At 43.6% G+C, this 15,615-nt stretch overlaps 1 protein-coding gene across 1 annotated transcript in view; it reads left to right on the top strand.

Annotated features, from left to right (window-relative positions):
* LOC145409300 (methyl farnesoate epoxidase-like) overlaps positions 1 to 15,615 on the top strand; it is a 528,900-nt gene that overhangs the window by 298,722 nt on the left and 214,563 nt on the right. The window contains exon 9 of the mRNA XM_080279777.1: positions 4,798 to 4,897. Coding sequence (XP_080135903.1) covers positions 4,798 to 4,897 — 100 coding nt within the window. The remainder of the gene's footprint in view (positions 1 to 4,797; positions 4,898 to 15,615) is intronic.

The following is a 15,615-nucleotide window of genomic DNA, read 5'->3' as shown; positions in this document are numbered from 1 at the left end:
ACACCCTATCTAACTTAACATTACAGTACTACTAAACACATACATGAATATCAAATGTGTGGCACTACATATATACTTGTCATGACATGGTTCTACTACCTTCCTCCTTTTTATTCCCTCCTGTTTATGTACCACTTTCGTACCTGCAATCCTATTACTTTGTAAACAAAAAAAATGTAATCTTCTCTTCTGGTCTTCCCTCATTTTTTTGTTTTTGCTTCCTCCCTCTTCTCTTTCAGTAATTCCAGTTCCTCTTGTGTAAGGCATCTTTTTATCCATACATTTTTGAACTCCTCTTTTCCATAAGATTCTTTGCATTTTTCAGTACCTCCTGCACGGTGTTTACACTCTGGAAGGTTACCTTTAGAGGTCCTGACTTGCTTTTCTCGTATTTCCCTAACTTTTTGTGTTCCTCTATTCTTTACTACAGATTTCCTCTGATACTTCTTTCAATAAGCTCATTACATTTGCCATCTCCTTTTTGTCTCTTGAGATCTTGTTTTTTACTTCTCCCTCTTCTATACCAGTGATTACTATAGATTTGTTGATATCTACTGAATCTCTGACTAACTTTGGATTGTTTTGGATTTTTCTTTTCGCTTCCTTTTTAATGCTTTTTTTCTTCCACCCTTGTTTCTAAGTCTTTCTTTACTTTCATCATATCAGCATACGTGGTTTCCACATCATTTTTGTAGCTTTGCACAGCTTCATTTACCTGTGTTATCTTCTCCTCAATATTACTGCTCTGATCAGTCAGACTGCTTACTTGCCTAATTGTCTCTGTATCATTTTTGAACTCTTCCATAATACTCTCGTGAATGACTGATGTACTTGCCATTTCACTCATTTTCCTCCTAAGTGTACTCACTTCCACTGTTAGTTCACATATGGTTGTGTCTTTCTTGTTGACCTCCCTTCCTAGTTTTTCTATTTCTTCCTTTTGCAAGTGCATCTGCTTCTTTATTTCATCAATCTTATTTTGAAAAGCCATCTCCAGTCTGTGTACACGCTCTACCAGTTTATTGTGAGTCTCCATTTCAACCAGTTCTTGGTAGAAATCATCATCCTGCTTTCTACCTTTATCCCTTTTCTTTTCCAAATTTGCTTTACTAAAGTATGTGGCCATTTTGCAATACTAAAAGCACAGAGTACTTACATTCCCTGGGGCAGTTGTAGTCTAAAGAAACAATCAGCTGATTAAACGCATTCTTTCGCTACGCGGTTCTCTTTTCTGTTTCAACAAGTCTTATTTAAACTTCTTTTTTTTTTTTTAATAATAGAAAACCATTCAGTCTAACCTGGTACAGAGCTTGACTCATATAAAGATACTTTCTTGATGACTTTCTTTCCTATTTTTTTCTTTCTTCCTTCTGCAAGTGCAACTGTTTCTTAATTTCATCCATTTCATTCTGAAAAGCCATCTCCAATCTATTTACCCGATCTACCAGCCTATTGTACGTCTCCATTTCAACCAATTCCTGGTAGAAATCATCATCCTACTTTCTACTTTTATCCCTTTTCTTTTCCAAATTTGTTTTACTGAAGTAGGTGTGTGTGCGTGTGTGTGTGTGTGTGTGTGTGTGTGTGTGTGTGTGTGTGAGAGAGAGACGTGGTAAGCGATACGTCAGCCATTACGTCGGCGTGCGGTAACAAGACTGGAAATAAACAATTGCCAATTGTTGACAAAAACCTAGAGATAGGCAAACAAGACATACTGTACACCATTTGAATCAACGTGGAAAACTGAGTGTAACAAGACCAAAATATTTAATAAACAAATTCTTTGTCACAGTATATATATATATATATATATATAGAGAGAGAGAGAGAGAGAGAGAGAGAGAGAGAGAGAGAAACAGATAGATAGATAGATAGGTAGATTGATAGCCTAGGTAGATTTATGTTTGTATATATATATATACTATTGTTTGTACCCTACGTACCGCCGATTTTTCATTTACAGCATTATAGACTAGCACAACGGAAGGTCATTATCACTATTTAGACAGGATGTTAGCTTCAGGTAATGGGACGCAGCCTCGACCTCCACCTATACTAACGTATTAGTTACAGTTATCGAAGTAGAACGCAGAATTTTAAATGCATACAGCAAAAGGCTAGAGCAATTCACTATTACCACAAATACTACGTTTTGGCATTCGAGGGAGAGCCAGAACTCCCTATGCTCAGTCCTAACTAGCAAGAGAACGTCCACTTTTTTAAAAATAAGGTAATATAATTATCAAACGGTCTACTTACAGATTCATTTTAGTTGTATGCACGTTAGGAGTTGCACTTGCGGATTTAATGAGAGGATTCAGCCTCACCCTGAACCTCCCTAAAATAATTTCCACGACAGTGAAATAAAATTTTGAGTGAGTAGATACTGGCCAACGCCATGTACTGGGCAAGACACGAACTAGAAGTGAACGTTGGGAAAGGGGACGCAGCCCCTAACCTCCCAAAAATAATTTCCATCATCAATGAATGACTTAGTGCGGTGTTGTAAGTGAATGGATATGAATAGATTGTGTCTAGTGCCTCGTCTACCCAAGAACCTGCCCAGTTATTGACTACTTACTAATTCATGGAATCATGTAATACAAAGTGAAACCCAAGACAGACCCTCATGGTCATGCTTTGAAATGTACAATAGTCCATTGTAGTGTGGTTACGTCCGTTGTCCGTAACCTAGCTGACCCGAACAATGCCGGGTACCACTCCTAATCTTTCATGTTATAACTAAACTTTTGTCAGATGATTCTCACCATTAACTCCCCCAAAATTGAGACACCTTTACAATTTTGTTCTCCCCACCGCCACACAATTTTAATAACCTGAAAGTGAGTCACAAAAGCCAGACTGTTGTTACTGACACTAGCCTATTTGATCTCACCTCATCTGAGAAGAGAAGCACCTAAGCTCTTGAAATCTGGCCGCTGATTGTCCGCTGTAGCTGTGTTCGAACCCATTCTTTATTTACGATACGTTTCAAACATTTTTTTCTTAATGTTGCAATGACCGTTTCTGAAGAGAAGAATGGCAAAATAAATCATACAGATATTTGTTTTAAATGAGAGAGAGAGAGGGGGGGGGGCTTTAGAAAGTCTATCAGATGGCGTAGATATGCATGAACGTTTATCTCTGCTGTTAAATCAGTGCCTCCCGACAAAGATTTTTATGAGTAACTTTTTTTTTTCCATATTAAAACAAGTATATTATAATCAATACTGCACTAAAAGCCATCTCACGATGGGATCTCACCACCTTCGTAACAGGAAAGTTTTTCCTCGGCACATAATTTTGCACCTCCTTTTGATTTGGCGCAAATTCAGGATGTAAAACACACACACGCAAAGCCAGCCAGCCAACCTTGCAACTGAAAACATTACTACTCTGCTCGCTTCTTAACGCTGGTGGTAAGCGAGTGGAGCGGTAATGTTTACCACCCATGCTGCGAAGCGAGCTGAGTGGTGATGTTTTCAGTTGTGAGGTTGGCTGGCTGGCTTTGTTTGTGTGTAGATAAACAAGATATGAACAGCTCGAGCTATCAACATGAAACTTTCAGGGTATCAAGATATGGCCAAAAATTTGGACGAGTTCGAAAATGGGCATCCGGGGTCAAGGTCAAGGTCACCAAAATTACCGCCAAAGGTCAACTAGTTGACCTTTGTTGACCTTGACCCCTAAGTGCCCATTTTCGAACTCGTCCAAGATTTTGGCCATATCTTGATACCCTAAAATTTCATGTTGATAGCTCAAGCCGTTCATGAGATATCTTGCTTACTCATACACAAAGTCAGTCAGCCAACTTCACAAATGAAAACATTACCTCTCAGCTCGCTGCGCAACTTGCATAGTAAACATTATATAAAAAATTTTCACAATAAAACCTCGGAATTACAGTATTATATATCTCCTGAATTTTGATGAATCGGTGGGTGGTGGGCGGGGGGGCATTCTCGGGAATGGCAGCCAAAAGAGGCAAGAAGTAAGAAGTCATACTTAAGGTAATTTTCTCGCAAGTTTTTCTTCCTGGGCTCAGCCCATGCTTTCTCCATTCAAATTCTTGCTTCATATTCACATGTCTTTATGTTACACTCATATCACATGATATCAGCATGATATCAGCAATTACAGGAGAGACTGACTGTGTCAATATCTCACTTTCTTCCGCCTCCCGTTTCTCACTGATGCATCTGTGAACAACGTACTCTTATACCTTCCACTCTTCTCTTAGTTTCTATTCTTTACTCTTATTCCACCTCCTACTTTCATAGTTCCTCTCACATTCACCCATTAGTGCTCCGTATCTTACAAACTTCTGATTTACCCCATATCTATTTCCCCCTGCCACGTTCTCCTTGATATTCTGTACTCTTAGCCTATTTCTTCCTTTTATACATCACACAACTAGACAGACAGACAGACAGATATAGATAGATAAATAGATAGATAGAGAGACAGATAAATGGATATAGACTAACCGACAGAAACGGGAATGTAACCGTACGCCTATGGAACAAAAAGATTTAAAATGTATCGATACCAAAGAATGGATTCGGACACAGGTACAACAAGCAATCAGCAGCCAGCTGTCAAGAGCTTGAAACTATTCTCTGCTCAGATAAGATCAGATGGGCATTATTAACGCTCTTGACTGAGAAAATTAGTATTCTATTGTAGGTAATACCAGATGTCTTTACTCACCTGAAAGTGAGTCATAGGAGCATGACTGACAGAGAAATGTGGGTTATGTGTTACATTCTGCCCACGAAAGCTGTCTTAACATTTCAGATTGGTGTACACAGAAGCAACACTGAATGAAGTGTACCGGTTCCGGCAGCCAGCACCATTGTCTGTACCCCACAAAGCACTGAAGGACACCATTTTACAGGTAATATAGTCATATTCTTAGAGCTGTATTCCAGGGTCTTACTATAACATACGAATGTTCTTCCGCAAAACTGACTGGCATGTCATAAAAACCATCCTCTCCAATACAATTACAACAGACCTACATGAGATTAGCACGGATGTGGTGAAATATGAGTGTGTGGAACTGAGGGGGATTGCTGGACTTTAAGAAATGGGCTATCAAGTCGATGCCTAGAGTCGGCAACATGGATGAGAAATGTAGTCGGTTTCGGATGCTTTCTAGCACCTCTTCCTTGCCAGTACATTTATGCATATATTATACATGTGGCCATCACGATATGATCTGAGGTGAGCCTGTGGCAGCACAATCAAATCTTTTCAGCCCTCAGTTTGAACTGACCTCGTTAAGCAGGTGGGTCCACTAGAGATCGTTATATAGCAAAGCTGGGCACCTCCACAATCCCTTCCGCAATCCTCAATTTCCACAATAGCGGACTACATGATTTCAGTTGCGGAATTGCGACTGCGGCAAACTCATCCAAAATTTGCGGTATTGTGTCGTGGAAGTACTTTAGCAATCGCAATCCTGTCTGCAATCTCCCACATGGCGGTCGGTGTCAGTTAGTACAGGCTGCGGCATGACTCATGAATATCAAGCTTGGATAGGATCTCCGGCCAGCAGCAGTGGTGGGCGAGGCGTCGCTGCATCAATTAGCAGTAGGGATAGGCGATTCCAAGATAAATTATTTGATACGATACAATACAATATACTATAGGCAAGCATGACAGTAAATTTTGTGGTATGCTTTGCTAATCATGCACAGTTGTGACTTGCGGTTGTGAAGAAGTGTCAAATGTCACAAGTGTGAACTTCAGAACTTGAACTTCTGAGTCAGCCAGGTCTCTGAGAGGCGGTCTGAGTGAAGTTATGAGTGAAGTCACTAGTGAGTAGTCAGGGTCACAGTGACTGTGGAAAATTAATCTCATAAATATGTTAATTCACTGCATTACCAATCGATTTACACCCTGTTTGTGCACTTTGTATTGAAAATTGTCAAACTGGTTTGTGGTTGTGGTACTGAGGTAGCAGAACTGCATATTTCAAGTTTATTGCAGAACTGCAGTAGCGGAAGATAAGGGTCGGAGGTTGTGGAATTGCGATAGCGGAGTTGAATTTTAGATTGTGGTGCCCAGCTCTGGAATACAGTAAGAGGCATGTCACCTCCATTGTGAGCCTTCTGGGGTGGGTTATCGCTTCTGGAAATGCCAAACGTCATGAACATAACTATATTTTTATTAATCATTTACATCTCATGGGCATTTCTTGCTGACTGAACCCTATCTGTATTGATCAGGATATATCATAAACAGGCTATAAGGATGTATTAAATTTATGGCCTAACTAGATTGTATAAGAAATATTCTTATTATTTTCATCATTTCCTTATACCGAAATTCCCTTTACCTGTCTCGTGCTATTTTTGTCGCACCCACAGAAGCGCCAAAATATAGTGCTTGTCCATAACTGTGTCACCCTTTCACTCATTATGCTTTGTTGAAAAATGGGGTCCAGGTCTTCTGGGAAGAGAGTTAGGAAAAAGATTTTTTGCACAATGGTAGACCTTCCTCTAAGCCAAGTTTCAGACAGGGTAGGATCCCCAAGGGCCACCACATTGGTGGGGGCGGTATCCAAATGCCCCACCCAAAACAGTTATACATGGCCAAAACAAATTTTTGCAACTGGTTATAAGCATGGTTTGGACCCTCGAGGGCCACGCCCCAGAAAGGGGGTGGGCAGCTCCCAGTGGCCTCAAAGTCATTATGCATGATCAGAGTTTTGATATTGGAGAGCATGAAATTTTTGTAGATTGATAGATATTCACTACTGCCTCGTTTTGGGAAGGGTGAAAGCAACTTGGGTTCCCCTTCATGGGGGAAAGAGAGGCCCCCATGAGTCTTGGCAGTCATTATGCATGGTCAAGTTTTTAACCAAGGTACACGAAATTTTGGACACTGGTAGGTATTTACCCTGGCCACAGTGTAGGGAAGGAAGGACTCCCTATAGCCACCCCCAACAGGCAGGTAGGTGGCCCTCAGGGGTGACAATGCCATAGTGTTATTTCCAAAGATTATAAATTTTGCACAGTGGTGGATCTTTTATTGGGTCACATTTTAGGCAGCGGAGCCTTCAAAGGCTAACCCCCATAGGAGGCCGACCCTCGGGGGTACTGGCCAAAGCCTTCATGAACGTTCATGATTTTTAATCTAAGAACAGAAAATTTTGCTTTCTTGTAAACGTTCACCTCGGCCATGTTTTAAGCAGGGTGGGACACCTGATAGCCACCCCAGACTGGGGGAACTGCCCCCAGAGGCCATGCGGCCTTCATGGATTTGGAGAAAGCATATGACAGGGTGGACAGACAAGGGTTGTGGAAACTATTAAGAATATATGGAGTAGATGGAAAGTTGTTGAATGCTGTGAAGAGTATGTATGATGGTGCTAAGGGTGCAGTGTGTGTGGATGGTGAACTGAGTGAATTTTTCTTTTTGAAGGTTGGATTGAAACAGGGATGTGTCATGTCTCCATGGTTGTTCGGTCTGTGCATGGATGAGGTAATAAAAGAGATACAAGGTAGGGCAGTGGATGTTGGAGCGACCAGAATGAAAGGGGATAGTGTCTGGAAACTCCCTGTACTGTAGTTTCCAGATGATACTGTGTTGTTAAGTGAAGACGAAGGGGAGCTGCAGTGCTTGGTGGATGAGTTTGGGAGAGTGTGTAAGAAACGGAATCTAAAGGTGAATGTAGGGAAGAGTAAAGTGATGGTCTTTGAGAAAGGTGAAGTCAGTGAATGTACAGTGAGGTTGGATGGTGAGGAAATGGAAAATATGAGTACTTGGGGAGTGTGATGAGTAAGGGTGGAAGTTTGGAGGGTGAAATGCTTGAAAGGGTACAAGGAAGAAAGGTTGCTGGGTCTTTGAAAGCAGTGATAAGAAACAGGGAAGTGAGCATGGAAGCGAAAATGTTACTACATGACAGTATTGTGATACCAACTCTAACGTATGGAAGTGAAGCTTGAATGTTGTTGGAAAGACACAAATCAAGAGTGAGAGCAGTGGAAATGAGTTATTTAAGAGGACCCTGTGGAGTCACATGGAGAGACAGGCTGACAGATGAGGATATAAAGGAGCGTTGTGGTGTGGATGTGGATGTGATAGGAAGCGTTAGGAGGAACACACTGAGGTGGTTTGGCCATGTGGAGAGGATGGAGGGTGACAGACTGACGAGGAGAGTGTACAGTATGTGAGTGAGGTGGAGGGGGGGAGAGGGAGGGAGAGGCCGAGGAAGAGATGGATGGATGGAGTGGAGAGGTATATGAGAGAGGAGGGTGTGAGTTGGGAGCAGGGCAGTGAAATGGCGGGGGACAGGGCGACGTGGAGGCGATTTGTTTATGGCCACCCCGTAAGGGATTAAGGCGTCTGGCAATAGATAGATAGATAGACTGACAAAATTATGCGCAGTAGTAGATCTTTACCCAGACTAAAGTTTAGCTTATAGACGGTGGGATGCCCAGGGTTCACCCATCCACTTCCCTCGTAAATAATGATCTCTTTCCACTTCTATTATTGCAGGGGTGAGTATGGCTATCAAAGGTGATCTTTGTCTTATTACTATGTCCATATTCAGACTAGTGATGGTCCCAATGTACGTTTTTCAACATTCGCGAATGTGAATGCGAATATGAATTTTCAATATTCGCGAATACGAATGCGAATGGAAATATTCAGTTTAATGGCCTAGAAATGTGTTATTCATTTTTCTTACGAATTAATTTCACTATAAGAGTTTCAGCCACTGAAAATTGAATGAACAAATCTTTGTCAATTTTCTGTTACCAGGCTGCGGGACTAGGACCCATCGCTTACATGCATCCCCTAAGGATATCATACACATCCTGGACGAACTTCGAATGGACCCAGAACAGATCACGAGATCACGTCAGACAGGCTCTCTCTCTCTCTCTCTCTCTCTCTCTCTCTCTCTGAAATTCTTGAGATTTTGAGTACTTTTTCTGGTTATGAGCTAAAAATCAAATCATCCACTTTTTAATAAGAATTTCTGAAAATCCGTCATTAGGCAAAAATTCTGAAGAAATCCACACGTTTCTGTGAGTCTGGCACCATTGCATGATTCAGCAAGCAGCCCTAGTTAGCTTGGCACAGCTGCTTGGTTGGCAACACTAAACTGGATCACTCGTTCAACTCATGCTTTTAACTCTTTATTTGATTTCCTGTACACTTGATAAAGTTACATTATTAATATTTGTAAAATACTCGCATGACAACATGTGAATGCGAATAAAAAAAAAAAAAAAAAAACGAATATTTCCGAAAGCAAATGTGAAGGCGAATATTCGGATCATAACTAATTCAGACTAGTAAACACGTGGGTTGGAAAATTCTGGATATAGCAAAATTGTACAAGAAGTAAAAAAATTTTTTATCTGGCCAGTAAACATCTTTATGATTGTCGCTTTATTTACTAAAACATTCTCCCCTTGATTCTGTATCTTCATCTCACAATTCACTAGTCATCCTTGCATGCTGATTCACTACCAAACACACACACACGAAGTATAAAATGCTATAAATGGAGATTAAACCAAATGCCTTAAAAGGCACTAGGACAGCAAACATATGCAGCATTAGTTGGTGGCCAGGAGCACAACAAAGTCACAAACATGTTCCCATTGTCTTCCTGTGAACTTGTATTCAACCTGACATTCCTCTGAGACTGTCATATACTAACTAACTGCTAACCAGTTTTACAGGGAAGGAGATGTGGAAGAGCACGAGTGCGAAGAGGTATCAGTAACTGCAGTAGCTATTGGTACTAGAGATGTTGCAGATTAAAATAACATCCCGTAAATACAACATAAAGGTTAGCAGACCATATTGCTCATGAAGCCCAGCTTTAAGCATAAGGACGAAAAAGAGCTTTGCTATTTAAGTACAAAGCTACTGGCGAAGCCCTGCAGCGGTCGCAAAATCGTGTCTTAAAATTATCGTTTTACTTTTCTTTCTTCATCAGTCAAAACTATAAAGCAGCGTACACAAGCGTGTTACGCACCAAAGCACATTTTAGCAACCAGTGATGCTTCTTATCATACTTAGGAGTAGCATTCGGCTGCCATAGGCAATTTACAACCCAAAATCATTCTATAGCACTCACACATCTTCTCACAATGTGAAATTCCACGGAGTCATGTTGCTCTATTCGACATAAACATTTTACATATACCGTATTGTATCAGTAATCGCAGCAGCGATTATCGTACAGTTATGAGTCGTTCCATAATGTGGCTAATGTGTATTTGGTAGTTAGTTTCCACTAGAAAAGTCTTAAAATTGAAAACAAAAAATAATTGTAAAATTATAACTGTAATGCTACGTGTTTAAGGCTCGACTTCTCGTTCCTAGAACACCTATCGTGTGGCGGGGTCCTCTTTCGAGACCGGGGCTTAGGACAAATAAGAGAGAGGCAGGACACAAAAACTTCAGGCAATAATCTTTACACGTGTATTACTTAGTCAGACAAGGGACAACAGCAGATGATACAACACAATATTTGGGCAATTACAAACTCTTATAACTAGATTCTCAGTATCTCGCAGGATACTGCAGTAGTATGCTCTTGGAATAACACTCGAGGCGTAGTGTACAGAATTAGTATAGTTCAGGGTCTCGGTGCACGTGGAAGAGGGAGCGATAGGGTTCACTAGGGGAGGGTTTAAGGCACTGAGGTCTAACAGTATTTATGGTAGTATGAGGCGGAGGTTATTGATAGCGCGTTCAACTTATATTTTCTAAGAGCAAAGGGTTACTGGTTAATTATCTCAACAAGGTCCAAGGTTGCTGCGCAGGAGGAGGAGTTAAAGATAAAGCTCACTAGGGGAGGGTGTAAGGCACTGGGGTCTAATTATATTTATGGTATTATGAAATGGAGGGTATTGATAGCGTGTTCGATTTATTATGTTCTAAGGGCAAGGGACATTTGGGTAAATTACTAATATGAAATCCACGGCTTGAGCGTTTCACTGACTGTAACATGAAGGGAGTTACACATGAATCTTATTCACTATCACTTGGATTCTACATGGGTTATTCACTACTCCGCCCTGTCGTACATTAGACCATTATTCCAACATCACGTAAACACTTGGCCTGGTGCTAAGAACGTACACTCTTACCTCGTCACTGTTACACTGTACTCAGGGCGCAATCACTGTCTCATAAGTTACTGGACGGTGGGTGCAGCGGGGAGACATGCTGGCAACAGTTCAGGGGCACCGCCAGGGGGGGTGTCGTGCCGAGAGGGCACGGGATGACACGCAGGGGCGTCTTCTCTCATCCGGGGCTGTAGGTGGCGAAGGGGCCCAAGTTCTCCGGGCTAGGAACAGGGGTATGGCCCTCAGGACTGGGGCTGAACGATTCCCTGAACCTTTCGGTCAGGTCTCGGCTGGAGGTGGAGGTCTTCCTCCGTCGGGACGTAGGGAGGTCCCACCCGGGTGTTCTGGGGAGGGCCTGGAGTTCCTGAGGACTGCTGCTGAGGACTGCTGCCCCCAGAGCCAGGCGGTGCCATCAGGGAGGGGCTGCGGCACTGGTCTGAATCAGGGTCCGTCAGGTGGGTTTTCTCCAGGGCCTGGCGTAGGGAGCAGAGGCCGGGGAAGGCAATAGGGCCTCTCCAATACTCTCCTATGTCCACTGCATCGGGAGTCAGGATGCTCGTCTCACGCCGGGGCTGCGGGGCTGCTCTCGACTGCTTCCGGCCAAGGGGCCTGGCTACTGGCCATGGCTTCCCAGGGGCGCGACCATAAGGCGCCGAGGCCCGGCTACTGGCCATGGCCTGAGAGAGGGAATTAGTACCAGCGCACCTCGGGACACCTTTGGAGCGGCTACAGGCCGACTCCTGCAGGAGGGGTGGGGAGCGGCTACAGGCCGACTCAGGGTCAACGTCTTCAGAGTGGCTACTGGCCCTCTGATGAAGGTGGGAGCAGCTACAGGCCGACTCCTGCAGGAGGGGTGTGGAGCGGCTACAGGCCGACTCAGGGGCAATGCCTTCGGAGTGGCTACCGGCTGTCTGATGAAGGTGGGAATGGCTACAGGCCGACTCAGGGGCAATGCCTTCGGAGCGGCTACCGGCCGTCTGATGAAGGTGGGAGCGGCTACAGGCTGACTCCTTCAGGAGGGGGTGTGGAGCGGCTACCGGCCGTCTCAGGAAGGACACCTTCTGACGAAGGCGAGAATGACTACAGGCCATCTCCTGATTACCCTCAGGTCGGCTTTTGGCCGATTCCTTTACGAGGGGCAGGCAGCTACCGGCCATTCCAAGAGGGAAGACACCTTCGGAGAGCCTACTGGCACACTCCTGTAGAAGGTGGGAGTGGCTACAGGCCAACTCCTGAGGGGTGCTGATTGGAGCTGGACAGACAGCTCCACCCCGGGATGGTTTGATGGAACCTCACCCGGAAGGTAGTGCAGGATTCCTGCTATGGCGACGGCGGGGCGGCTCCGAGTCATAGGGGCATACGGCCCGGGCTGGCTTGTGCTCTTATCACGCCGAGTCTCGATGTACTGCTGCTGCTCCTCCGTGGGGTCCTTGTGGGGGTGTCGGGGAGTTTCTGTGGACACTATGTTGTATTTCAATAACTACGAAGTAATGGCGGAAAAATAGGAGAATCACATACGAGACGACAAAATCACAAAAAGACAAGAGCATTTGGGATGGGTGGAGATTCAGAGTTCTGTACCCATTACTACATTCCACACTCTACTCACAAAATGTTTGTAGCTGGGGGAATGTGGTAATAAGAAATGAGCTCTGAATCTCCTTGTATCCCAAATGTTCTCTTGGTTATTGTGTTTGTTTCATCTCCAATTTTTGCACTTTTCTATCTATACATCTTAACAATAACTTTAGAATTATATTTTGCCTTTTATTATAACTGTAAAGTTACTCATCCGGTTCGGCAGCTGACATATCACCACAAAATATCTTAACTGAATTCGTAGCTAAAAGGGTATAAAATCTGTCTATCTATATCTATATACCTAGGCTGCTTCCCCCAAGGAAAGGGAGGTAGCCGAGACAGGACGACACACTCCCCATTACTCATCCAATCAAACACATTCATTCGCATCTTAACCCCAAAGGGGAGAAGGAACAGATCCTCACCGCATCACGCCTTACAAGGGTCAACTGCGAAGTGCAATCAGTGACATCCGCAGCAGGGCCCGATAGCAGAGCTGGTTTACCCCTGCCACATCATAATAGACCCATCCCCTTACCCGCACCTGACCTGACTAGCTGGTCGGACCAAATGCGGGAGAATATCCCCTCAGGGCTGCGTCATCATTTATTCATTCACAATTTCTTTCCATTTATTTCTGTCACGCACAGCCACTCTTCCTTGCGCAACAGACATCCCTCTCGCATCCAGCGCTCTCTTCACACTGACCATCCATCCTATTTGTGGTCTCTCTCTCAGCCTTACACCTCTCACATCAGATCTAGTTACCTTTTTCACCAGTCGCTCATTATCCATTCTCTCCATATGCCCAAACCATCGCAACACCCTCTGCTCAACTCTACCAGCCATCTCCCATACAACTCCAGTTCTCCTTCGCACTTCATCATTCCGCACTCGATCCATACACCTCATCTCCATTACATTCAAACTTTTCCTCTCTGCTACACCCATATTCCATGTTTCAGCCCCAAATAACGCAGTCGGTACCACAACACCCTCATACAGCCTTCTCTTTACATCCATTCTAAGTGAACGACATCTAAATACTTTCTTCATTCCTCCCAGCACCTTACCTACTTCATTCATTCTAAACTTCAATTCTGCATCTATTCTTCCATCCACAGCAACATGTGACCCTAAATATTTAAAACACTCTACCTCCTCAAGCAACTCACCATTCAAAACTATATTCATCCCCCTACCATCTACCATCCTCGTACACTTCATCACTTTACCCTTATTCTTATTTACTTTCAATTTCCTCCTTTCACACACCCTTCCAAACTCCTCTGCTAACTGTCTCAATCTCTCCTCTGAATCAGCCACCAGTGCAGTATCATCTGCAAACAGCAGCTGCTTCAGATTCCACTTTCCACCATCAACATTCACCAGACTCAGACCTCCACCTAAAACTCTTGCATTCATCTCCCTTACAACACCATCCATATAAATATTAAACAACCAAGGCGACATCACACATCCCTGTCGCAGCCCCACTCTCACGGGAACCCAATCACTCACAGCATTACCCACTCTTACACACGCTCTGCTATTTACATAAAAACTTTTCACCTCTTTTAGTAACCTACCATCAAGTCCATACAATCTTAAAACAGTCCACAAAGCCTCCCTGTCAATTCTATCGTATGCTTTCTCTAAATCCATGAATGCCCAAAACACATCCTTGCCTTTCACTAAATACTTTTCACACACTTGTCTCACAGCGAACACCTGATCCACACATCCCCTCCCTCTCCTAAACCCACACTGCTCATCACCAATCACTCCCTCTGTACCCTCTCTAACTCTCATAATTAACACTCTACCATACACCTTACCTACAACACTCATCAGACTTATACCCCTAAAGCTAGTACATTCATACTTATCACCCTTGCCTTTATACAACGGGACCACACAAGCACTTGCCCAGTCAACTGGCACCATACCTTTCACATTCAACAAACTTACTAACCAGTCAACAATAGTCACTCCACCACCCTTCAGGCATTCCACAGCACACCCATCCATACCTGCAGCTTTCCCTGTTTTCATCTCCTTTACTGCCTTCTTCACTTCCTCCTTCGTGATAAAAGAATCATTCAACTCTCCCAACACATTTATTCCTTGCACCCTTCCATCCGCCACAATCTCAGCCACCCTTTCCTCCTCTACATTGAACAATCTTTCAAAATACTCTGCCCATCTCTTCCTTACTGCATCGATCTCAATTAACATCCTTCCATCCTCTGCTTTTACTCTCTCTTCCTTCCCAGACTCTCCCTTTCGCACCCTATTCACCTCCTTCCAGAACATTTTCTTATTCTGTCGAAAATTTTCAGTCAGTCGCCTACCCAACCTTTCATCTGCTGCCACTTTAGCACCACGCACAGCCCTTCTCGCCCTATTCCTCTTTTCCTTATATCTCTCATATGACACCTCATCCTTCCTCTGCAGCCACACTTCATATACATGTCTCTTCTCAGCCACAACCATACTTCCTCGCACCACCATTCACTTCCCTGTCTTACACCACCACCCACACGTCTCACACCACATACCTCTTCTGCATGCTCCACCACAGCACTCTTAAACAACTGCCATTCCTCCTCCACACTGCCATTTTCCTGATCTTTCACTGCGTTCCACTCATCTTTCAATTTCTCCTGATACTCTATCGTTTTCTCTCTTTTATCCAACTCACTTTCAAAACCTCCCTGCCACACTTAACCCTCCTAGCTCTCACCCATCTCTTACCTACTCTTAACTTTCGTTCCACCAGGTAGTGGTCAGACATACCTCCACCCTCCCCTCTCAGAACTCTCATATCCAACAATCTTCCTATTACATTCCTAGACACAACCACATAGTCCATCAATGCTTTATCCACACCCATTCCATCCTCCTGTCTCACCCATGTATACTTATA

The sequence above is a fragment of the Coenobita brevimanus genome, chromosome 80 (assembly GCF_032717465.1).
Source record: "Coenobita brevimanus isolate Jiangsu-jjx chromosome 80, ASM3271746v2, whole genome shotgun sequence".
In the NCBI taxonomy this organism is placed as follows: domain Eukaryota; kingdom Metazoa; phylum Arthropoda; class Malacostraca; order Decapoda; family Coenobitidae; genus Coenobita; species Coenobita brevimanus.
The sequence above is the reverse complement of the archived record's forward strand: the minus strand, read 5'-3'. Positions and strand labels throughout refer to the sequence as shown.